Raw genomic sequence first — 27,830 nt, forward strand, 5'->3', positions numbered from 1 at the left:
AAGCTGAAGTCCAATCAACTTGAAACTTAGTACACTTGCTGCTTATGATATGATCTTTTTAATTTTAAAGCCAAATTAGACTTTTGACCCAATTTCACGGTCCATGGAACATGGAAAATGATAGTGCCAGTGGGGCATCCGTGTACTTTGGACACATTCTTGTTCTCATCTAAATTATTTAACATTTTGTAAAATCTGGAGTTTATTTAGCTTTATGGCCAGTAAAGGTTAACACATTGGCAATGACCTAGAGTACTGACATCCTACTTCTCCTTGTGATGGGCTGTTACTATTAAGGTACTTCCCAATTCTTGATTTATTATTTTGCATAGAAATGTGTTGTACTAATGTTAATACAATTGCAGAGCAAATATCATTGACCTACAATTGACCTACAGTTAGTGGTTCCCTATAAAACTGACTTAATCACAAAATAATAAAGATTGTTGATGCTAGCAGCTTGCCTTAGTCTCACTTTTTCGACTTCGTTGAAGCAAGACAAAAACACAACAGTTAATAGTAAATGTTCTTATAAGTCTGTTAAACTGACAGAAATTGACGTAGATATAAAGCAACAAACTACTTTTTACAACAAAAACAATTTTATTACTCAGAATAATACTATACATCACTTCTTAATGTCTGTACTTAAAACAAGTGCATTTGCCAAATAAAAAGTCAAAGTTTAAAATTATATCTGTATACAAAAACTTTTTGCATGATTGTACACAACTAAAAAAGTTTAACAAAGGTATTCTGCTTTTAAAATTTCTAAAATAACTTATCATGATGTTCTTGTGCTTCATTTTCAAAACCACTATTTTCTTTCTCAATATACAGATTTTTATCAAATAAAACTGATTGAATTCAATTAATGCCCTCGTTCCTACAGCTCACAAATAATAAATTCTGGCAACAATCAAGCTACACGGCATTCAGGACATGGATGAATTTGTACAAATATAATATAAATTTACATCAATGTTTTATAAATATTGCACTCATTCTAGTTTCACATCACAGACAAGGACAAAATAAAATACCTTGCACTGCTGATACCTTTAGAGTGAAACCTCTCATTTCATGCATGTTTTATTTCAAGTTCCCAATGCAATCCAATACCATATATTTAACAGATTTGCCTGATGTACATGTAAAACTAAATATACAATTGTATCCCTGTCATATATTGAAACCAAGTTCATTAAACAGGGACAATAAGTTAAAATTTTCAAGTCACAAAAATGAGTGATTGTTCAATTTATTTGTATGCTATTCAAATACACAACATACAATCAGTAGATGGTTTTGATATTAATTTAGTTGAACAATCAATTTCTCATAACTGGTATAACCTATAACCTATATTACGAGTCAACAGCATGATTTCAATTTTCAACATAAGCCTCAGGCTTTTAATACAGTGGTTGTTAAATCTGTTCTCTTATCAGAGATTATTTACAACTTGAACTCCCCATTGACAGCGTCTAATTTTTGCATAAGGACTTGTGCTCCTTTGAATGTCATTTTTTTCAAAGCGTTTCGTACACCAATTAACTGTGCTGTGACTAGGTCTGTTACTTCTGGATGATCCAACTCCAATAAACTGTAAAATAAATAAACAAGGGAATAATGTTTATTTCTTTTCTTTTTTCAAACTGTTGATGTCATTAACTTGTAGTAAGTTTAGAGTGTGAACTACCTGTTAAAGGCCTAATGTAAACTTATGATGCAAAACATCAATAAAAGTTATGTTCCTTGGCTTTTATAGGTTTATAGAACAATGTAATGTTTTGTGTCTAGAATTCATACACCATATTTTTTTCTTCAATTTTACAACCTAGATGTAAACAACTTAGATATCATACTGTGTTTACAAGTAAACAACTTAGATTTCATACTGTGTTTAACTTAGATATCATACTGTGTTTATAAGTAAACAACTTAGATATCATACTGTGTTTACAAGTAAACAACTTAGATATCATACTGTGTTTACAAGTAAACAACTTAGATATCATACTGTGTTTACAAGTAAACAACTTAGATTTCATACTGTGTTTAACTTAGATATCATACTGTGTTTATAAGTAAACAACTTAGATATCATACTGTGTTTAAAAGTAAACAACTTAGATATCATACTGTGTTTATAAGTAAACAACTTAGATATCATACTGTGTTTACAAGTAAACAACTTAGATATCATACTGTGTTTACAAGTAAACAACTTAGATATCATACTGTGTTTACAAGTAAACAACTTAGATTTCATACTGTGTTTAACTTAGATAACATGCTGTGTTTACAAGTAAACAACTTGATATCATACTGTGTTTAATTTAGATATCATACTGTGTTTACAAGCTAATAATTCTCAATCTACATCCAACAAACTGTTTTAATGAATCTCAGTGTTTGAGATATAAAGTTTTGTAAGTGATAGTGTATTTAAGTTGCAAACTTTTTAAATAATAAAAACTAGATATCATTGAGATGGGAGCCATCTCTGTGGGCCCCGCTGTGAATAATGTGCATTAAAAAATTGTATCTTTACCATAGGACATGGGTTTGTCAACTGAAATCAAAGTTTTGACCTTTAACTTTGCCCTAGGCAGTCGTTCATAAATTATGACACACCCTCTGGTGTTGGTTCATATACATGTCAAGTATAAACTTTGAAATCATAACGGTTCTCAAAATATAGAGCGGACACGATCTTCACCACAGGACACAGGGTTGTCAACTGAAACCAAAGTTTTTTTACCTTGACCTTTGACCTAGGAAGTTGTACATACATCATGACACGCCCTCTGGTGGTGGTTAATAAACATGTAAAGTATAAAGTATGAAATCATAATGGTTCTCTAGATATGAAGCGGACACAAAGTTAAAGTGTTACGGACGGACGGACGGACAGACTGATCACTATAGGGCGACCGTCCTTTGACCTCGGAAGTTGTACATACATCATGACACGCCCACTGGTGGTGGTTAATAAACATGTAAAGTATAAAGTATGAAATCATAATGGTTCTCTAGATATGGAGCGGACACAAAGTTAAAGTGTTACGGACGGACGGAGCCCTAATTATGTTAATTATGAGATCATTGACCAATTAAACAGTTGCTTACATCCACACAATTTTGTCTCTGTTAGACAGTTAGTTGTGTCATTGGCAATCATACCACATCTACTGATAAACACAGTACTTACAATGCTAATGTAAAACATCCTCTGTTACAAGCTGCCCAAGATTTCAAACCTCCATCTGGTAGTGTCTGTAATAATATCTGGGAAAACAGCACTGCAAAATAGATATCAGTAATTATTTACAATGTGCTTTAAGCTAGATTTATAAAAAAAAAAAACACAAAAAGCAACTAGACTGTTAAAGTTTATTAAAATTTATGTCTTCCCTTTAAGTATAAAGAAATCAATCCAGGAAAATCACCTGAAGGTCATGATAATATGCAACACAAAATATCAATGAAAAAGTCAATTTAAAGTTTTATTTTAAAGTTTCGACCCGTTGTTTGATTGATTGGTTGGTGTTTAACGACACTTTCAAAAATATTATGCTATTTTTTTTATTGGTGGAAGATGCAGGAGTGCCTGAAGGGAACCCCTGATTTGATGGCGGAAAACTGACAATCCAGGTCAATTAAGATTTTGGAGTTGAGTGCACCTGCCCCTTGTGTAATTCCAAATCACAACCTAGTGTGGACAGGCTAGTTATACTGTAGCTTGACTACATAGACCACTCGTCCACCGAGGCACCGCTTAACCCATTGAAATTAAAATGAGATTCGAAAGAAGAAATACTAATGAAATTTTTTTTTTTGAAAAGGGAGATATAATAATTAAAAAAAGATAGATAGGATTTATTCATTTGAATTGAACAGTTAACACCATTACATCAATAAGGGCTGTTCCAGATTTTTAATATATATATATTTGGGAAATACTTTTTATAGACCCCAACCACCAATTATACACAACTTGCTTTCTTATAAAGTTCTAAAAAAAAACTTTGCGCAATTTATTGATTAGTGTCTTCTATCCCCCAATTGGTTTAAATCTGGAATAGACCAAAGTAAATACCCAAACACAATACAAGTGTTCTCTTAGCATTCAATGAGTAATATCTTAATTGTTTGGTAAAACAGAATGTAAGGATTATTTAAACATAGAACACACAACTATTTTGTACCTGATTTTCCCTCTTGAATCCTCTCTTTGTCAGACTGTATTAACTTCTTTAGTGCCATGTGACCAGCACTATGTTCCACAATATGCATATTTTGTAAACTTCCAGCTACAAATGGCTCTGATGCTAACTTAGCTATTGCTGTCATAGCTGCTGTTGGATCTCCTGTAATACAAAAAAAGAAAAGATTAAGTTTCTTTAACTTTTCTGATCTCCAGAAAGTGCAGGGGACTATAGCTTTTCAAGGAATAAGCTTTAAATTTGACTTGAGGGGTCAACTGACAAAATGTGAAAAATTTGTATTGACCATATGATTATATTCTGTAAAATGTTTATAAGGCCCAGCCAAATTGTTTGTAGCATTGGCTACTGGCCCCCTGTAAAGATAATTCCCTGTGTTTTCATGCTTTCAACTTTATGCTTGTTATAATTGTTAAAATGTTGGAATAATTATGGGTTTCTTAGAAATGGATACAGTCACTGGTATAAAATGTAGGATTAGATGACAAAATGATTCTGAACTACATGCATCTTGTATGTACAAGTTTAAAGTTATATCCTATATCTTCATTGATTGCAAGCCGTAGACACATTATCTAATATCAACAAGAAAATATTGTACAATATAAGTTTCAGTTGGTAGGATAGAAATTAATACATAGTAACAAATTTTTAGATGCAGTTAAGAAATGATTGAATGGAAAGGAAGTTTGAATTATCTTTGTAAAGGGTGTGAAATTATAGCAATAATACTTTTGAAAGTTGGTATGGTAACAAAACAAAAACTTACCCAAAGAATGTGTAATGATGGCTGATAAAAACAGTAGTGATGTATTGTCCATTACAAGTTCTCTAGTATAATCCGCTATGTACTTTAACAATGGTTCTGACACAAATTCTAACAGTTCTCTGTGACGTATTGATTTCTGTTTTTTACTGAAATGTAGAAATTGCCATTATTTAAAGTCATAAGAAACCTCAAATTAAATAAAATGCATATGTTTTTTTATAACTCATTGGATAGTTTTCATTATAAAACTTATGTACATATACTTTTTTCTGAAGAAAATTCTTTAATATGTTCATATTTAGAAGAAGTTTACTTTATTTTAATTGCTTCCAGGAAGCAATTTCCACGACATATTTTCCGTATGCAAAGTGACCTCAGTGTGACCCATCTCTTAAAAGTCCGGTGGTCACAATACGCATGGATCTGTCATTAAAATAAACTATTATCTGATTGTACATGTTAAACACATGCTCAATACCCATACCTTTTTTGTTTATTGTTGACAAACAGGTAACAATCGCTAAACTTCGGCTTCAAAACTTGAACTTTAATTACCTGCCATATTTTCACAACAGTGACCGATTAAAAAAAAAATTGACGATTATACGAAATTTAGGCAAAAAAAATAATAAAATCATCCACAGAAGACTAAGCTTATATGTTTGTATGCCTCTGGTTGCGGGAATTTCTCGTTGCATTGAAGACCTGTTGGTGACCTTCTGCTGTTGTCTGCTCTATGGTCGGGTTGTTGTCTCTTAGGCACATTCCCCATTTCCATTCTCAATTTTATTGGTTTAAGAATTAGAATAACATTATTTTTCACCGGTCACTTGTTTATTATGACTTTAAGAATGTATATTGAAATGATGTATGGTTGTTGTCTTTATACTGAAACTCTAACAAGTCTCCACTCAAATCAATTTTTACATGATCCATGAAAAATAAATGAATCTGCAGTAATTGATGTAGTTCTTATTTTTCATATCCAAATTTGTTTGAAGGTAATTCTAAAAGAATTGTTCTATATTTAGCTATTTTTATGTTGGTTTCATGCTCAACAAGATAAAAATTGACGAGTTAATTGACCCATTAGTCTGCTTTCCGGTAAATTAGAATTCGACATTACCTAGTAGTACTAAGATCAGCCTCTTGTAAGATCTTTACAACATCTGGGTGGAAGAAACGTGGATCTCTTGGGCATAGTAAATACAACAGAACTTTCTTTCCATATTGATTTTTAGCTAGTTGAGGTACATTCTTTATTACATCCTAAAATGAAAACTAACCTTCTCAACAATCCATGAAAGAATATATTGTATATCTTATAAAATTCTCTCAAAACTGGTATCAAAACAAACATATATCAAAATTAAATGTTTAATTCTAAGATTTAAGTATATATAGAATGATCAAAATTTCTGTCAATTATTTTTTCAATTCATAAAATGGAGACCATAAAATTCTCTTGCTGTTGTATGAATATTAATAAGGTTGTAAATCAATACACTAGGTTTTTTATGTTATTAATGATGAAGATGATGAATATCACACTACAAGTATTCTTCGTCCAAACAGAATGGAATGAAATGTATGAATAAATATTTTTCTAAGAATGAAGAATACATATTTGAAAGAGTTTAAGAGAAATCTTACATCTAGAATAGCTTTCTGTACAAGTTTTGTGTCATCAACCCCATCAAACATGGCTAACATCACTAAGTGTCCATATTCCTCACAGCAGATCTTCATCACATGTGTCTTTAAACTTTTAATCATTATTTTTCTGTCCTGTAATGGTCAATATAATAAAATGTAGTGTACAAATATTTTATTCATATGGTTTTTTATGTGATTATTAATTATAGTTTTAAACCAGCAACAAAAGGAATTCACAAAATATTACAAGTCAGGGAATCTTAAATAAAAGTGCAGGAAGGTGTGGACTGAAAGATTTTATAGAGAACTTGTCACTAGTAAGAGTGACGTTGTATAAATGTTTGAAAATAGACAATTATGAAATATGCACAAAAAACAGGAATTGTTTTGAAGTTTTTTTGTTTTGCACAAATTTCGACACTTTAACACACTATCTGTGGTGGTCAGTTTTATTTGAGAAAGAAACCATAGTGCCCAGGATACACAGATGATATGCAACAGACAAATCAAACAATTACCAGATTGTGAACTCTATCTTGTATCCAGCATGGCAGCAAGATATTGTAGTGATTTATATAGTGTCAGTCAACAAATCCAAACACTGTGAATACATGACCTGTTCACTATTAATCAATTAAAAATCTAAATTCTCTAGATTTAATATTATTCTTCAATTCATAAATGAAACCAATCCTTACTAAATAGACTCATCATAAATAATAGGATTAATTTTTTTTTCAAATTAGGCTAGATTTTAAAGATAGAATACTAACCTTAGCATTACCATACCAGAAACAGTACATAGCTACTCTTGATCCATCTCTTGTGTGTATCATATGCATTAAAGATTCTCTCAAGGCTTCAATCATGTCCTACAGAACCCAAAAAAAAACATTTGAAATTCAGTGTGAAAATTTGTAATTTGTACAAGTCTTATTATATCAAACTTTGAATATATATTAGAAATTTTATGTGTACTTGTTTTATAAGAAAAACTGAAACAACAACAAAAACTAGTGTTTTTTTAAATCTATCGTTTGAACATAAACCACCAACATAAAAAGAAAAGCAAGTTATCCCCCTTTCAAACTTTTACAAATTGCCGGATACAAATAAAGACTATATCACAACATAAATTGGCTCAGGTTGAAAATTCTTGTAGAAATAAATTCAAAACATAAATTGTTTGTGCCCATGCAAATTTATTTTTTTCAACTTGACAGATCTGTACATATATTATATGGCTCTTGTCCAATGTATCATTTTCCATCCTATTTTTCCTCAGATTTCATTGATTTGAAGAAGGAAAAAAATGTAAGTGGTCAATCATATGTTGATGATTAAACAGTAATGATTGGTATTATTAAATCAACTTAATATAAGTATACATACTGATCTCATTTTGTCTGATGCATGAACAAAAAATTCAAAGAAAATTCTGTGTACCATGGAATGTACTAAAATAGTCCTGAAATAAAAATAAGCAAGTCATTTATAAGTTTAACAAGAGTGCACACGCTGAAATGTCTCGCCTTCTATACTAATCATTCATATTATATTGATAGTCCTAAGTATAAAGCTAAGCTTTATTACAACAGTCACATAAACTTAACATTAACCAAGATAACTAAACAAAGACCAACGAACCTTGAAAAAGAGGTCCAGGTCAGATGAACCATGCCAGGCACACATGTACAGCTAACAATGCTTCTATACAACATATATAGTTGACACATTACTTATAGTTTAAGAAAAATAGACCAAAACACAAAAACTTAACACTGTGCAATGAACCGTGAAAATGAGGTCACGGTTAAATAAAACCTGCTCGACTGACATAAAGATCATAAAATATTTCCATACACCAAATATAGTTGACCTATGGCATATAGCATTAGATAAAAAGACCAAAACTCAAAAACTTAACTTTGACCACTGAACCATGAAAATGAGGTCAAGGTCACATGACATCTGCCCGCTAGACATGTACACTTAACAATCATTCCATACAACAAATATAGTAGACCTATTGCATATGGTATGAGAAAAACAGACCAAAACACAAAAATTTAACTATAACCATTGAACCATGAAAATGAGGTCAAGGTCAGATGACACCTGCTAGTTGGACATGTACACCTTACAGTCCTTCCATACACCGAATATACTAGCCCTATTGCTTATAGTATCTGAGATATGGACTTGACCACCAAAACTTAACCTTGTTCACTGATCCATGAAATGAGGTCGAGGTCAAGTGAAAACTGTCTGACAGACACGAGGACCTTGCAAGGTACGCACATATCAAATATAGTTATCCTATTACTTATAATAAGAGAGAATTCAACATTACAAAAAATTTGAACTTTTTTTTCAAGTGGTCACTGAACCATCAAAATGAGGTCAAGGACATTGGACATGTGACTGACGGAAACTTTGTAACATGAAGCATCTATATACAAAGTATGAAGCATCCAGGTCTTCCCCCTTCTAAAATATAAAGCTTTTAAGAAGTGAGCTAACGTCGCCGCCGTAGCCGCCGCCGCCGGATCACTATCCCTATGTCGAGCTTTCTGCAACAAAAGTTGCAGGCTCGACAAAAATGTTAACTCATTAAAAATGCATAAAAAGTGATATTAATAAATTATTCCATTATTAGATACTGCAAATCATAACTACTGTAAATTCAGAAATTATTGCGATGTTTTTATTATTGCGAAAAATGCGAGAGGGTTATAATCGCAATAATTTAAACTCGCATTTGGATTTTTTTTAATATGAATTCAACAGAATTATTCTCAATAACGCAAAAATTAATATCGCAGTTTAGTCTAAAATGACAAAATCGTAATAATAAATTCACGCAATAATTTCTGAATTTACAGTATTACATTCACAATAAAACATGTAACATTTATGTTTTTTATATTAAGTAAAAGCAGACAATTTATAAATTTCACTTGTTTCAGTTACAAATAAATATTTAGTTGTATTTCTGTATGTATTACTGTTCAAATTCAACACCATTAGTCAGTTATAACTGCATTGTATGTCATTGTCAAAAGTAAAGATTTTTGGTTATATGTTTCTTTAAGATAATGATTTTGTTTGTTGTTAATTTCTACACAGGTGAAATAAGGCTAAACAGAGATGTCTTTAGATATATAAAGTTTTGAGTATAAATTTTGATCGTTCATTATCAAGCTTAACTACATGTCTTTAATGTGTTAGATTCACAATTCCTTTATCTTTAGGATTTTTTTTAAGGGCTATTCCAGAAAAAAATGTATTGGGGGGGGGGGGGGGGGGGGGGGGGTGGGTGTCAGCATCCGCCACCCAGACAATTGTAATTGAGAATTATAGTGCATTATAGTGTGAAAAGTTACTCTGATACCAATCACCCATGTATTATTAATACAATGTGCCTTCCAACCTCCACCATACATTTTTTTCTGGAATAGCCCTAATCAAAAATGTTTCTTATTGATCACACCAATACATTTGTCTGCATTATGGAAATAATATTCTGTCAAAAGAATGAAATATTTGACAAGTTTGATTATTCAGATTTGTAACATAAATCTATTTACTTATCAATAAGCGGCAGTAAAGCTTCCTTCATGTTGCTGAGAATCATATCTTTTTTATCTGGTTGTAACATCAACATCTGATCCAGGCATCTCATGTCAGGAGTCTATAAATAGTTCAATAAATTAAATTCTGCATTTACAGTGAGATTAAAAAGGGAGATTACTTAAATGTGAATAAACTTTAACAAAACCCTCTGTCACATTTGGCAGTTTCATAACAACATTGCATCATTTTTTTAATGTAATATACTATATTTGTTTATTTTACATATAATTAATGTATTTTGTTTTGGAATGGAAAATGTAATACGGTATACATATTTATCTTAATAGTTTTGAAAGTATTGCGTTTTTTATTCAATTTTGTAGAATACAAATAATAAATTTCGTATTAGAATGTCTTCCACAGATAAATAGTATTATAATTCTGATTATTGAAAGTACAACTTAATTACTAACATTTAAAGAGATTATACGTTTTGAGAACTTTGACAAAGATCCATTCATATCGAAAATTCTAAATTTTTGCCTTCAGTGTTACTTATTTATTGAAAATAAGATCACATAAAAATCGTTTACCTTGAATAAAATAAAGCTTGGACCATAAAAATCTTCCAATAATGAGAGTCTCTGTGGTGCATTTGCATATTCATTATATGCAAATTCTACTAAATCTGAGGCTTCCTGAAAAATAAAAATTGTAATTAAATTTAAAAATTGACACATGGCCTGGGCTGTGATATTCGAATTTTAAACAGAGCGTTAGCGAGGGTTAAAATTAACGAATATCAAGGCCCAGGCCATTTGTCAATTTCCAACAAATCTATGGCTTCCATATATTATTTTGATTCTGATAAGACACATATGGTCATTAAAAAACTGAAGGGAGAGTGGGTATGCATTATGTGAAGCTGTTCTTTTTTATTCCCTGTTTGATAAAGCTATTTTTGATTTACATATTTTTTTCGTAAGCTACCGTCAAATCCAAACAGTTGATATTTCATAACTAAGGATCTGCCATGTTGACTTTCTGAATAGAATAGAAAACAACACAAAACCTACCTCAAAAATGCATTTTAATGCAATACTATTGGAATTTTAAAGGGCCACATAATGGGAAATCCTTCATCTTTAGCGTTTTTATTAGTATGACGTCATGTTTTGAAAGGACTTAAATTTGCAAAAAGCATTAATTGACTTTCGCTGAATTTTATTCTGTATATTTTTCCAAGCACTTGTGCATAAACTCTTTTTATTATGCATCTGAATGAAAATGAAAGTTCTGAATTTTTTTTTAATTGCAATTTTTAAAACATATAACCGGCATAGCGTTTGCAAATAGGTTCCAATACATGTGGATTTACGTGGGAGGTATATTGTAACATCCATAATTATGTATATCTCTGAGTATAGTCTGCACTAAGTATAGATATATCGAGAATTTTATCACAGCGTTGTTCACAAAGTGAAAGAAGCATGTCATATTAGAATAATATATATATATCTATATTTACCCTGTGTCTAACCAGTTTTCTAACATTTCCATGGAAACTCTTGAAGACATGATTCTTGTGTTGTTTTGATCTGTAAGTATCCAAATCAATAAAATGTCAGCTGACAGTCTGAACAGTAAGAGTTGTATTTTTATTTTAGAGTAAATGAGCAAAAGACTTTCCAATAAAATTTGTGTCATTATAAGGTTGTTAATGTAAAAACTGATATCATTTAGAATTTTTTAAAAGTAAACTGCTGTAATGTTTTTAATATACATTTGTTCTTCAAATAATATACATGAATTGTTTTTCCTGTAAATTTTTATATTGAAGCAGTGAATCACTGAACTAAGATCTAATCTTAATCCAAACAAGATTCTCTCGTCATATTGAACAATAGAATGTCAAAGGCATGATATTTGAGTCGACATTAACTTCATTAACTTATATATATGTGATGCCTTGTAAACTAGTCTATGTTACACTATAAACTTACCCATAAACAATTAATTTCTTCACCAAGAACTTAGCATACTTTGATCTGGCCATCAAACATATCTGATCTGTAATAATTAAGATATTTTCTTGATCAATTCAACATTCTCACAACATTGAATAAAATCATATACAGCTATAGTCAGAATATCACATATCAGCAAAAACAAATCAAATCTACATGTGAATAACAGGAACTGCAGGGTATATATGTGCCAGCAACACAACAACAGAAACAAATCTTTATCAAAAAATTTATTGACAATTTGTTTATGAAGAGATCATTTTATTTGGATGTAAAAGCGTTGACCAAATCACAATATGTATGAGTGCATAAGTGTCTCATATTATAAATGTGTGCATGACCAACTCTTTCACAACCCTATGAAGTTATAAAGTCTTATTATTACATTTTTATGCTACTGTCAAGCTTTTGATTTGTTTTTCTATGCACTGTTCTAACATTGTCACTGATAGCACATGCAATCATAGCTGTAGTATTTTATATGGGATATTATGGATGCTAATGAAACTTGCACATTGTGTAATTATTTCATTTTAATTTGCCCCGATTAGAAAAAATCATTCATTAACTGACCAACAGCAACATTTTTTTATAATCACTGTTAAATTTCTTGGAAACAATTAAAGGGAAACTTCGCAAAAAATCAAAAATTGATATTATGTTCATTCTGTATAAAAATGCTCAAATTCATAGATATTAAAGTTTTATTCTGCTAGATAAGAGATCACCATCGATTTTAAATTTAGAGTATCAATTCTCTGCGGTCAGCCATTTTGTCACCTTCTCCGATTTGCCCCACGATATGTCTAAGGACCAAAACTACAGTAACCCGATGTAGTCGTAATTGCGTGTCGATATCTTGTCAATCGTACGGTTGTTTTATCCGACTAGTTAACTAAGTTGATACGGAAAATTTTCTTATCTTTTTTTTTTGATAACCATGATCGACGTCATGATCTGTTATTTATAACAATAATGATAATATTGGAATTAGTTAAAAAGTAAAAATTTCAATAAATAATTAGTGGTCCGTGAAACTTGAATTGTTTTTGGAAATCTAATAAGTTCATAATTCTTTTATGTAATAAATTTTATTCAAATAAATTAGGATCTTCGCTCCACTGATCACCCGCATGGCTAAAGGTATTACTCCCAAAGGTATTGCAGGGGGTGTGAGGTGACACGTCCAGGTATTCAAGCGATTTCCTGTCGAGCTTGCAAATTCATCATCGTTTCACTTCGTAGGGTATTGATCAGTGTACACGGCCGATAACTTAAAACTTTCCATTTTGAACTATTCGGTGTATAATATGCATCTCTATCTTGCGTGTCCGACAGTGATATAATATACTAGTCATTACTAAACTCATACGCTTGTTTATGAATAACATTTCTGGTGTAAAGAAAATTATTTATAAAAATATCTCAGAAAAATATAAATAATACCTAAAAATAAACAACAGATTTGATGAAATAAAAATCTATATACATATTTTTTCCAAGGGTAAATTTGGTAAAATGTAATTTATACTCGTTGTCAATGGTGAAGGACAGATCGGACCATACCAGAAATATTGATTTAAAAAAATGTACGCACTTGTCGACCATTCGTATATACGCCTGGATAATAAGTTTCGGAACTATAGCGCAAATTCAAATATATACATGTATACATTGTACATAAGAAAGAAACATACATTTTGTGTAAATTGGGGTAAAAGTTTTTTTAATTGACTAGTCCACGTATGCCAACAGTATGTAATCATCAAATGTTGTATACCAAAAGAAGAAGAAGAAGAAGAAGAGATTTAAATACAGGTCGATATATAACTTTCTTTGGCTCATCCAAGTCATGGACATTTATATATCAATTAGATTGTTCTCGAATAAAGGAAGAAATTCGTCATCATCACAATTGTTCCGACATGCATGTAATATGTACGCAACTGGACGTACACTAATAATCCCTAAGGGATGTGAATATTTTTTAAGAAAACTATAGAGTATCAAAGTTTCAAATCAATTTCAGGATTTATTTTCTTTCTTGATATTCAATGACAGCAATTTAAAGAACAAACTGCTTGTCCGCTTTAGTGGTATTCTTGCCAGTTGAAACAGACTTATAATTACATTAAACAATAGGGAAAGATGACATTAAATTCGTTCTGGTTTTTTTTATACATCGTTGGTCAAATAGCTAAAGTATTATATATAGTTGGGCCCGATATAGTTACGGTGTGAGACGAAGACTATTTTGTTAAGGACATTCCCGATTATGTATAAATTTTGTTGAAGTTTTTCACACTTGAAAAGCAAATATGTTCGTAAATTTCGATTCCATTCCAAAAAGATTCTTAAATTTTCTGTCAATTTTTTAAAGCATTTTTTTCAAATATCTGAAGTATTCGTGCGTTGTGAGGTTTGAAATATTTTGATGAGAACATTAATTCCCAAAAAGGTAATTAAAGATAGCTTTGGATGGACCAAATTATATAATTGCAATTGTTAATGATCTGTTTGAAATATTTAAGGCTGCCGATCCTAATCTAAAATAGTACAATTTTTAGTTCATACACTCGTGATTAGAAGGCTGTTTTTATTTATGAATTTATACTTCAATTAAAATAATTAAGTATTTTATCGTTACTGAATTAATCAAAAGTCATAATTCATTTAAAAGTGATTTTAGCATGCTTATACAAAATATAAAAATATACAACAGCTATCCAGTTATTGTGCGACACTATTATTCCCGTTAATTAATTTTAATTATTTTTTTTACATTTCTGTGTCTAAAACTGACTGACTCTCGTTTACAATTCATACGAAATGTTGTTCACACCTGCAATGCCAGTAAACCGTGACACCTAGATTTCACTGAATGAGGATCAAAGGATTAGAATTACATAATGGTAATCTTTTAATTACCTTGAGTTAACCTACGCATTCAACATTCTTTAGGTGTCACAAAACAATACACATTTTATTTCCACCGTACAAGCAAGTGAAAATGTTTGATGGAATGAAGCAAAAAGGTCAGACTACAAACATGTATTTTTAATACATTATTGATCATGTCAATTTCATATGTTTGTTTAAAGTATTTGTAGAAAAAAAATCATAAAAAATTTCTATTGTATGAATTAATTTTATTATTAAAATTTGTTTTAAAATATCCACACGATCTAATTTTAAAAGTTGCATGGCTATCACTTATTTTTCGTTGGTTAATAGCTACACCAAATGTCGTCGATGCGCTTTAAATCGCGTTATTAGATGGTTAACGAACAAGACTTAAATGAGATATTTTCACTCCCGGCATGCATCAAAGACTTAAACTACGTCACATAAGTCAGGAAGTTTCAAAAAATAAAATTAATAATTCCCAATTTTCTTCTTTATTAGATTTCATATCAAAATAAAACTTGGTGAATATGTTTTTTATGGTATTATGAACATAATAAGATGAAAAGTGAAAAATCGCGAATTATCCCTTTAATGAAGAATGAAGATTTATAGTGAAAGTATAAGCGAGTAATTGAGAGACAAGACAGGTTGGACTGGTGTACAATGGTATATCACAAAAGTTAGAAAAGTATACTGGTGATCATTTTTATAAAGGCAATGTCTCCTAAGTACTTTGCAAATACACTATAGCTCCTAATTTTTATATAAAAACTACATAGTTAATTATATATATCTATCTCACATACCTTTTACTTCTTCAAACACCTCATCTTTCTGACCAGGTGATCCATGCTGTACAAGACACTGTAAAACTCTCGCTGTGTCATGAGCAAATGCAAACTATAGAAAAAGTAACAGGATATATAGGTTTTATAAAATTAGCATGAATGCATGTTACTTAAAGTAGCCCTTATCAAAAATAACACGTTTTGTTTGATACAAAAATAAAGTTCTGACAAATTGGTGATTTTCTTCTTTTGTTACTTTGTTAGATTTTCTAATGTTGATCATGAATCTAATTTTTTGTTAAATTACTGAAATTTTCAGTAACAGACCTTCATATGAAAATAAATACAATCGCATGACACAGGTTATGTTCTTCTCATATATTTTTTGATAGTATGATACTTAACCCCTATTAGGAGGGATTGTGCCTGATATTCATATGATGAAGATATAATCTTTCAGTCAGTTTAATTGAAGTCTGGAGCTGGCATGTCAGTTAACTGCTAGTAGTCTGATGTTATTTATGTATTATTGTCATTTTATTTATTTTCTTTTGTTACATCTTCTGGCATCTGACTCAGACTTCTCTTTAACTGAATTTTAATGTGCGTATTGTTATGCGTTTACTTTTCTACATTGGCTAGAGGTATAGGGGGAGGGTTAAGATCTCATAAACATGTTTAACCACGCCGCAATTTTGCGCCTGTTCCAAGTCAGGAGCCTCTGACCTTTGTTAGTCTTGTATGATTTTTAATTTTAGTTTCTTGTGTATAATTTAGAGTTTAGTATGACGTCCATTATCACTGCACTAGTATACATATTTTTTAAGGGTCCAGCTGAAGGACGCCTACGGGTGCAGGAGTTTCTCGCTACATTGAAGACCCATTGGTGGCCTTCGGCTGTTTTCTGCTCTATGGTTGGGTTGTTGTCGCTTTGACACATTCCCCATTTCCTTTATCAATTTTATAATCTATACTTTATCTATTAAGTTAATGTCACAAACCTCTTTCATGTTTCCTTTAACAAATCCCATTAATTCTGTACATAGCTCATGTTTTTTACTTTCCTTAACATCATGTCTATAACGAAAATATACAACTATAAATCTGATATTATGTTATGAATCTATTTATTTTTTTAACAATGTATGATTTATTAGAAAACACTTAGAGACAACTTCTATTATAAACCAGTTTTTTCAAGCATGCAACAATGTAATAATTTAAATCCTTGCTCAATTCTAATAGTTTAAAAGAATACATTGATACATGATTATACTTTGACTCAGGCTGATACATGTTTAATGCTTCTAGAGAAAAAGAATCAAAAGTTTTGAAATAATGGACTATTTTGCTCATTTTTACTTGCACTGAAACATACTGTAAAATGCCCATTCTTAAATAAATTATTTCAATTTTTTTTTTTTATTACCTTCTTAATTCTTCCCATATTTTCTTTGATCTTTGAATCATGTTAAAATTATTCTTCAACATTTTACGAACTTTCTTTCTTTCCTTGAATGGAAGCTCTTTTAATTTAGTCTTCTTAGATTCTGAAATGACATAGCATCTTATCTTGCTGAGATAGAAACATACATTTATTTAATTTTTTTTAGGGTTTCATAATACATTTAAGATCTTGAGAAAATCAAATCCAATTTCTTGCCAACAGATTTTAAAGTTAACTTGGGGTATAAAGCATCTATGAGCAAGCAAGCAGATAAAACAAGTTAATCTAAACAGGCATTCAGCTGTCAGCCTTCCACAATAGGCATTTTTTCATCAAGTACTTCTGTAATTTAGATTGTCTTATCTTTGAAAGCAATTAGTGAAAACTTGTCAGTGGTTTTCAATGTCATAATCAATTAATGCTTTTATTTTTTTTTATTTTGAGAATTTGGAGTTGATGGAATATTTTTGATAATGCCCTTTTAATTTAATTCAATCTTTTTTAAGACTTTAAGCAATTTAGAGCTTAACATTGTATAGACACCTGTCTATTTTTTAAGAGTGTATGCTGATGTTTTTTTGTTATTTGTGTTGGGTTGTTTGGCAGCTGGCTCATTGATATATACCTCAAATCTCCATTTGTTTGTATGTTTTCTTCATCAATGTTTTCTTAATTGAAAATATTTGACAAAATTTTGTATGCAGAGGAATTAGAATTGAAAACGTGCTTTCTACATTATTAAACCTATTATAAACTAGAGGCTCTCAAGAGCCTGTGTCGCTCACCTGTTAATGTGTTTACTGATGTCGGCCATCTTTGTTGGTAGGCGGGGTCATTAGACACTCTTTTTAAAAATAGATACCCTAGTATTATGATTGTGGCCAAGTTTGGTTAAATTTGGCCAAGTAGTTTTAGAAAAGATTTTTATACAAGTTACAAAAATGAGGAAAAGTTGTTTAATATTGACTCTAAAGGGCAATAACTCCTTAGGGGGTCCTCTAACAATTTTGATCATGCTGACTTATTTGTAGATCTTACTTTGCTGAACATTATTGCTGTTTACAGTTTATCTCTATCTATAATAGTATTCAAGATAATAACCAAAAAATGCAAAATTTTCTTAAAATAACCAATTTAAGGGCAGCAACCCAACAGGTTGTCCGATTCAACTGAAAATTTGTGAGGGGATATATCTTATTCTGATGGACATTAAAATCTTGAAAGATTTGCCCTAAATGTCTTGGTTTTAAAGATATAAAGCAAAAACTGCATTTTACCACTATGTTCTAATTTTAGCCATGTCGGCCATTTTGTTTGGTAGGCTGGGTCATCGGACACATTTTTTAAACTATAAACCACAATGATAATTGTCGCCAAGTTTGATTAAATTTGGCAAAGTAGTTTTAGAGAAGAAGATTTTTAGAAAAGTTACAAAAAATGATGAAAAGTTGTTAAAAATTGACTATAAAGGGCAATAAGGCCGAGAAAAAAAAGATCCGTGTTTCCGGTAACCCGACCGACCCTGTTTTTTAGCCCCGACCCTAACTTTTTTATTGGATCTTCCAAAAAAAAAAAAAAAAAATTTATCAACCGACCCTGTTTTTGACACAGGCTTCTGATAGATGACATAATATTTTTTCTCTCTTGCTTCCTCTTGCATAGAAAGCCAGTAAAACATTTTATTAATGTCAAAAGGTATTCCAAATAGGTTAAAATCCAAGAAATTTGCACAGCAGGTGCTTCAAAAACATTGCAAATGGCACACTTCCGGTTTTTGAAACTAATTACGGATCCGGAATTGGAAAAAACATGATAATTTTCCGGATTTCATTTACGATGTCAAAAAAAAAAAAAAAAAAAAAAAAGAATTCCGACCTACCGACCCTATTTTTCAAAATGATGTTACCGGAAACACATATCTTTTTTTTTTAGGCCTAACTCCTTAAGGGGTCGACTGGCAATTTTGGTCATGTTGACTTATTTGTAGGTCTTACTTTGCTGAACATTATTGCTGTTTACAGTTTATCTCTATCTATAATAGTATTCAAGATAATAACCAAAAACTGCAAAATTTCCTTAAAATAACCATTTCAGGGGCAGCAACCCAATAACAGGTTATCCCATTCGTCTGAAAATTTCAGGGCAGATAGATCTTCACCTGATAAACAATTTTACCCCATGTCAGATTTGCTCTAAATGCTTTGGTTTTTGAGTTATAAGCCAAAAACTGCATTTTACCCCTATGTTCTATTTTTAGCCATGGCGGCCATCTTGGTTGGTTTGACGGGTCACGCCACACATTTTTTAAACTAGATATCCCAAGGATGATTATGGCCAAGTTTGGTAGAATTTGGCCCAGTAGTTTCAGAGGAGAAGATTTTTGTAAAAGTTTACGGACGACGGACGACGGACGACAAGTGATGAGAAAAGCTCACTTGACCTTTCAGGTCAGGTGAGCTAACTAGTAGGTATGCTACAGAATTTCAATAGGTCATTGGTATGTTCCTTTGACCTTGATTTCATCCCATGTTTGACTATACAGTACTGCTATATGACATCTTTTTCTATTTTGAATGTATAGCTTTCATAAAAATAAATTACCTGATGTTTCTTCCAGTTGTGAATCTTCCATTTTACACTTGGCAATTAGTCTACTTTCACTAAGCTGAACCTTCTTTCCTTTTAATGATTTCAGTTTCCCTGCTGCATTACTGGCTGCTCGTTTCAATTTTACCTGATAAAATAAGTTTAAAAATTTGAAATCCAAAACAACATGGTACTTTTAATGCATTTTAATCCAGACCTGGATTTCCAAGTATATTCATGAAATTGGGATTAAATCTCATCTTTTGTTCCTATTTTGACTAGTTAAAACAGAGGCAGTCCAATATAGAATATTTATTGTTCCTGTAACATATTAAGAAATATTAGTAGGATAAGTAATTTAAATTTTAGAAATTTTACATGCTTTAAGATTGAACATGTTGAAGGAATCTCTTAACTAAAAATCTTATTTGTGCATTTCTACATAAATATCTGACAATCCTGACAATGCTACTGTACATGATAATCATGATAATGTTACAATAAAAAATTCTATTAGTATATGTATCACATTTATAGTAAGTCACCTTCATTGATTTCCTTCTTTCAAACTGTTGTGGACCAGGTGATGCAGGTTCATCTTCTACACAAACTTCCTGTGTAGAACTATCTGATGTTCTCCCCTCTGCAGCCTCTCTCACAGTCGACAATCTCGGTTGAAGTATGGATTTACTTGCTTTCTTTTGATGAAAAGACCTTTCTGCACCATCTGGTTGGCCTCTGGCCTTTTGAACTGCCTTTTCTAACGTGATATCTGCTCTTCCTTTTGGCTTTCTCATACGGGAGAATGTTGTTTGCATGGACACATCAGAACAAGGCATTATAGAGCTAATCTGACTCAATGTGTCAGGTGTATCTGTCTGATCTAGCGATGACAGGTCAGTATCACTGTACATCTGTAGATGGCGCTTTGTTGGTTTACGCTGAACATTCTCCAGTGGATCTGGATTTATGTGTGTTTTTCTTTTCTTTGAAGGAGATATTACATCAAATGAAGAGTCATTATCACTGTTTGGAGGAGCTCTTAGCTTTCCTTTTTCTTTTCCCAAGATACTGTCACCTTCTGGGTTACCACGAACACCTTTCTGTTTACCACTCTTTGGTTTACGTCTAGGTCTTTGATAAAATTCATCTTCAAAGGACGAATCTGCCTCCATTGCTATTCTCATCTGAAAGCAAAATACACTCTTTAGTTGATTTATTTTCATAACAAGAAATATTAATAGACAAAAAGTATATTTCAGGAAGAGCTATCTAATGATTAAACATCTGCAGGGGATGGTTGAAAACTCAATAAACATGTTTAACCCTGCCACATATTTGCCACTGTCCCAAGTCAGGAACCTCTAGTCATAGTTAGTGGTGTCAGTTTTTTGAATTATAGTTTTAATTTATCATGTTTATAATTTTGGAGTTAGTGTGACGTCCATTTTTATTGAACTAGTAAACATTTTGGGTTGAGATTTTCTCAATGTGTTGAAAACCTATTGGTAACCCTCTGCTATCTTCTGCTCTCTGTTTGGGTTGTTGTCTCTTTGACACATTCCCCATTTCTATTCTCAATTTCATCACTTGATAGTAATCATGGTGATAGATAATATTTAAATTAGACATTCTTGTCCAATGTCCATACATTCATGACATTTGAAGGATACATTTTTTATTTCTCATTATTTTGCCCAAAATATTTCGAAAAGATAACCAACATGACCAAGAATGTGTTATTCTGTAACAGGGATATTCTCAAGGTACATTTTGTACATAAAATATGTTTAATTGTTAAGATATCAATGATCAGCAGACTGATGTGTGTTTATTGAAGAGAATTCACAGAAATGCAAGGGAATGTTAAAAAATATTGGCTGAACCCAACGCTTAATAAATATTTGTTAGCTACATTTGTACCTTGTGAAAATTCGTTCAAGTGTGGATACATGAAGTTAACCCCCCAATGACAGAAACAAGTGCTGGTGCTTGTATCACTAGTAAAATATCACTCGTTTGAAAAATAGTTACACATTTAGGAGCATTATTTACTATTTAGAGGGTTGTCCCAAACCTAATAAATATATGCAATTTATTTAAATTTTATATTTCTTTTAAAAAACTGTCTTTTAATTTTTTTTTATCTAGAACACATACATTATACCATGGTCTGACCAAGCCCAATGGTCATGATAGTCCAGTTGTTAAAAAAGTTTTTGACACAGACTAATACTGACTGCATTTTTGCACCTGTCTCCAGTCAGGAACCTCCAGCCATTGTTAGTCTTGTGTGTGTGTTTTTTTAATTATTGGTTCATTAGTATCGATTTTTTTATAATAACAAATTTGTTAAATTTTATTGTACATATATCATTATATGTCCTCACAAAGCAATGCGCAGAACAAGTGACATAAACTTCAGCATGTTCAGGTTATTACAACAGTACAAAGTAGAAGAAGTCTCAGTGTTTATCATGTTTAATGTGCAGTCCATTTCACTAAACCTGTATAAAATTGATGAAGATCCCTCAGATGCAGAATTTTCTCACTTGTTGAAGACTCATTGGGGGCCTTTGCCTAGGTAGTCAAAATAGTTATGACGTCTTGAAAGGCTTTTATACATTTTGCTTTGACACTTTACAGCCATGTAAGGCATCAAAGAAATAAGAGTATAATAGCCTTTTACCCTCTTGCTGCCGGAGGGACACATAGATATCCATGGTTAAATCTATGAAAGCTTCTTATCAATTCTGTATCTCTTTCAATCAAAAGACCGAAGATTAAACAGTGAAGTGTTTTTCTTCAATGGGTCCCAACTCCCAAATGTAACTGTCATTATGTTGTGACATCATACATGTATATCGAATGACGCCATTGTTTGGCATGCTACTTCACAGACATCGGGCTGTCGTATTTTCCAGGATATGAAATGTAACTTTGAAAAATGGTCGACAGCAAGAGGGTAAAAGACTTCATAATAATTTTAACTGGGCCCTTGGCTGATTTGGCAGGTTATTCGCTTTTTGACACATTTCCAGTTTCCATTCTCTATTTTACAATTATCTGATTATCCTTAATTATTATGTAGAACCCCAATATACAAAAGTATATATATATATTGATGTGAGAGTGCATTCTGATTAAAAGCTCTACACCGTTGAAAAAGAAATAACATGGTGGTGTAAAAGCGGTGCAAAAATAACAGACCGATATTATTGGCTAAAATCAAATTTACAACAGAAAATCTTAGAACTAGGACCAATATGGATATATGTCTGGTTAGGCACTTGTGACCTAACAGCATACAACAAGAAATATATATCAATTAACGCACACAACGACGAAACAATAAACCACCTTGTAGAATATTACAACAAAATAATCGAAGTGACAAAGCAATACGAAAATTGCAAAATAACCATCCTAGAAACACCAGTCTATTCCATCTACCACTGGAACTGCCATCGAAAACATAAAACACCAGAAGAGTTTCTAGAACAAGACACAGTACTAGCAGACCAAATCATCAAAGTCAACTACAAAGTCAAAGAAATCAACGATAGCATAACCAGCCATTCACCAAAATTCTCAAACGACCTTCAGATAAAATCAAAATACAAAAAAGGAGACAACAGAACATCAGCCACAAGAACACAATACAACTTCAAACTATACGCAGACGGTATCCACCCAGATAATTTGTTGGCTAAAACCTGGCTAAAGAAAATCACAGACCAAGCACAAATAAATTGTTGGAACTAAACTGTCTTTGTTTTCAGTCAGCACGGGCTCTTCCGAGCTATACTGATAACATCCACAGTTAAAAACCAACAAACGAGCAGCTTGGAACCACATAAACAGACTTAACCAGAAAATGAAGATAAAACTTTTTCACTCGATTATACTTGTGACACTCTTATACCACATAGGTAATTCCATCACCAGTGAAAAATCATGGGACCATCAACACTTAATAACCAGCCTATTAAACAACAAATGGACATCAGCTGGGCGTAGACCCATAACATTACCAACAAAACCAAATAAAGATCACTCAATGCTAATATTGATCCTCCTACTTGCAGGAGATATTGAACTTAACCCAGGACCAAGAACGAAACAACAAAGCGTATATCCATGTGGATTATGTGAACATCCAGTTACATGGAACTGCGAAGGGGTATGCTGTGATGACTGCAGCATCTGGCATCACAAATCATGCATAGAACTATGCTCCACAGATTATGATTTATTACAAAGATCAAATGTACAGTGGTTGTGCTGCAAATGCGAGACCATCAATGTATCAACCTTCACTTTTCACAGCTATGAGCTCAACACTTCAAACTATTATGAACCTCTTACACACAACATTACTTTCGAATCCATCACATCAAATGTTTTTAGCCCACTTAAAACCAGCAGCCCAAAAGGAAATAACTCCACAAACACCTCATCACCAAAAAGCAGTAAAAGCAAAAACAGAACCACCAGCAGTAACGTATTCAACATTGAAACAAAGCGTAACCTAAGAATACTAACACTAAACTGCAGAAGCATCAAAGACAAGACTTCTGAATTTACAGCAGCTGTAAACTACATCAAACCGGACATCATCTGCGGCACAGAATCTTGGCTAAAAGGAGTTAAACCAGGAAAAAACCCGACGCAAGACGCAATAAAATCAAGCGAAGTATTCCCTGAAAACTATGTAGCATATCGGAACGACAGGGGTACACTAGGGGGAGGAGTATTTGTCCTTGTACAAAACGACATAGTAGCAGTAGAAAAACCAGAACTAGTAACAAAGTGCGAGATTGAATGGGTGAAAATACAACTGAAAGACCAAAAAGAATTAACAATAGGCTCATTTTATATGCCTCATAGAAACATGGATGATATAAAAGAACTTGATAAATCACTAGACAAGATCTCCAATAAAAATACTAATTTCATACTTACTGGAGACTTCAACTGTCCAGATATTGATTGGAACACAATGTCAATAAACCCAAACGCACAAGATAAAGAAATACAAAAAGCCCTTATTGAAGTCCTAATGTCACACTCGATCACTCAGATTCATGAAACGCCAACAAGAGGAGAAAATCTACTGGACATAGTGTTAACCACCAACCCATCACTCATCAAAACATCAACAAATGCTCCAGGTATATCTGACCATGACATGATCATAACAGACTGTGATACAAAACCACACTACCAGAGTAAACGGCCACGTAAATGCTACATTTACTCGAAAGCAAAATGGGAAGATCTCCATGAAGAACTGGATACATTATCCAACAAAATCAGGGATATGAACCATAACAATGCCACAGTCCAAGAATTATGGGACACATTTAAATACGAACTCTACGTAAATTTGGACAAGAACATACCATCAAAACTCATCCGCTCTAAAGCAAGCTTACCCTGGATAAATCACAAAATTAGGAAAATGTTCAAAAAGAAAACCAGGCTATACCATCAAGCAAAGAGAACAAAGAACTGGTCAAACTACAGGCACTTTCAAAAAGAATGTAAAAGACAAGTCAGGAAAGCTGAATGGGAATACATCAACAACACCATAATGGAGGGACTGGAAAACAACAATCCAAAGCCTTTTTGGAAGTACATAAAATCTAGGAAACAAGACAACATTGGAGTATCACCTTTGAAAAGCAATGGCCAATTAGTGAATGATAGTAAAGGAAAGGCTGAATTACTGATACAACAATTTAAATCAGTATTTACAAGGGACAACGACAAAACATTGCCGAAAACAACAAAGCACATAAAGATCTCAATCCCATTCCTTGAAATAAAACATGAAGGAGTCGAAAAACTACTCAGGCAACTAAATCCATCAAAAGCTTCAGGACCAGACGGTATACCTAATAGAATCCTCAAGGAGTGCTCAAAACAACTTGCACCAGGACTCTCAATAATATACCAAAAGTCAATAAATACTGGAGAACTGCCAAGAGACTGGTTAAACGCTAACATCTCGAGCGTCTTTAAAAAAGGAGATAAACATGCACCAGAAAATTATAGACCTGTATCACTAACATCTGTGCCGTGCAAAGTACTTGAACATATCATCTGTAAGCACATACTAAACCATCTAGACAAGCACAGGGTACTAACATCACTCAACCATGGATTCAGATCCGGATACTCGTGTGAGACACAGCTACTAGTCACACTGCACGACTTCATGAAATCACATGATGCTGGAAACCAAATTGATGTTGCTATCCTGGACTTTTCAAAAGCATTTGACACAGTGCCACACAACAAACTCCTACACAAACTAGACGAATATGGTGTGAGAGGACCACTGAATAAATGGCTAGAAATGTTTCTAACTCAGAGAAGGATGAAGGTTGTCATTGATGGAGAGGAATCGGAAGAAGTTACAGTGGACTCAGGAGTGCCACAAGGAACCGTACTCGGACCCCTTCTCTTCCTCTGTCATATCAATGATCTCCCGGACTCAGTAAAATCAACTGTTAGACTTTTTGCTGATGATTGTCTGCTATACAGAAATATAAAAACTCAACAAGACCACACACTGTTACAACAAGATCTGGTTAGCCTAGAAAAATGGGCCAAAGACTGGGGTATGCGCTTCAACGCAAAGAAATGTTACATCTTGAGCATTAAGAACAAAAGTCAGAAGTTCTATACCCTTGATGGACACATACTCCAACAGGTCAAACACAACCCATACCTGGGACTACAGATATCGGACGATCTGAAATGGACCACCCACATTTCAAATGTAACTAAGAAAGCGAATTCTACATTAGGCTTTCTTAGACGCAACCTAAGATTTTGCCCAAAAGACTGCAAGAAAACAGCATACATTTCATTGGTGCGATCTACGATGGAATATGGGGCAATTGTATGGGACCCTTATACATCAAACAACATCAACCAATTAGAAAGAATCCAAAGAAGAGCAGCCCGTTTCATCACAGGGGATTATAAATCAAGAGAAGAGGGATCGGTCACCAAAATGCTAACAGTGCTGGAACTTGAAAACCTACAGTCCAGAAGAACAAGCCAAAGACTGGTATTTCTGTACAAAGTGGTTGAGGGTTTGGTCCCAGCTATCAAACCTGACGAATTTTTGGTAAAAAGCAAAACCAAAAGGACAATCAAACCTACACGCTTTGTAGACTTTGAGAGCACAAACATAGTTACCAACTCAGTTAAAAACAACTCAAAGGCAATTGATACTACAAACTGTAAAACTGAACAATTTAAGAACTCGTTCTTTGTCAAGACTGTTATTCATTGGAACCAACTGGAAGAAGCAGTAGTGTGCGCCAAGTCAGTTGAGAGCTTCAAAACAGCTCTCCAACGCCGTCAATAGGCGCTCTCTCTCCCGTCGAGTAAAAGCCAGTATTGGTACCTTCGACGTAACGATACAGATAACGATACAGATAAAAGCATATGTTGTGATGTTGTATACATGTATGTTTGTAGACGTTGACTTGTGTTGAAAATTTATTATAACAGATTTGTTTTATATAAAATGAACATCAGTAGTGAAAAATTCAATTTGAATACAAAACAAATGTCGTCTTCAATGTTTTTTTCACATATCAAGGGCGTTTATCTGTGATATTAAAACGATTTTCTATTAATTCATTACCTTGAAATATTGCTTCAAATTTTCAAATTTTTCCTCGTGGGTATTTTTATCAACAATAGGTTAAAGCAGGTGTCGTAAAATTTATTGCGCAAGATACGAATAAATTCTACGAATTGTTAATATTTGAGTATCTTTAAACATGAAATTATCGATTTGCATATTTTCAAAAAATA

At 32.4% G+C, this 27,830-nt stretch overlaps 1 protein-coding gene across 1 annotated transcript; it reads right to left on the reverse strand.

Moving 5' to 3' along the window:
• Positions 1–583: 583 nt before the first annotated feature.
• LOC139516598 (pumilio homolog 3-like) lies at positions 584–27,738 on the reverse strand. Its single transcript, XM_071306796.1, has 18 exons — positions 27,658–27,738; positions 20,534–21,175; positions 20,004–20,136; positions 17,385–17,505; positions 16,957–17,032; positions 15,974–16,067; positions 12,237–12,303; positions 11,762–11,831; positions 10,827–10,931; positions 10,248–10,351; positions 8,050–8,125; positions 7,431–7,529; positions 6,655–6,789; positions 6,128–6,270; positions 5,002–5,147; positions 4,215–4,376; positions 3,218–3,308; positions 584–1,606 (listed from the first exon to the last, which is right to left on the reverse strand). The coding sequence occupies exons 2-18, from the start codon at positions 21,173–21,175 to the stop codon at positions 1,459–1,461; spliced, it is 2,412 nt and encodes an 803-aa protein (XP_071162897.1). The 5' UTR covers positions 27,658–27,738; the 3' UTR covers positions 584–1,458.
• Positions 27,739–27,830: the final 92 nt, after the last annotated feature.

This window comes from Mytilus edulis, chromosome 1 (genome assembly GCF_963676685.1).
Source record: "Mytilus edulis chromosome 1, xbMytEdul2.2, whole genome shotgun sequence".
In the NCBI taxonomy this organism is placed as follows: Eukaryota; Metazoa; Mollusca; class Bivalvia; order Mytilida; family Mytilidae; genus Mytilus; species Mytilus edulis.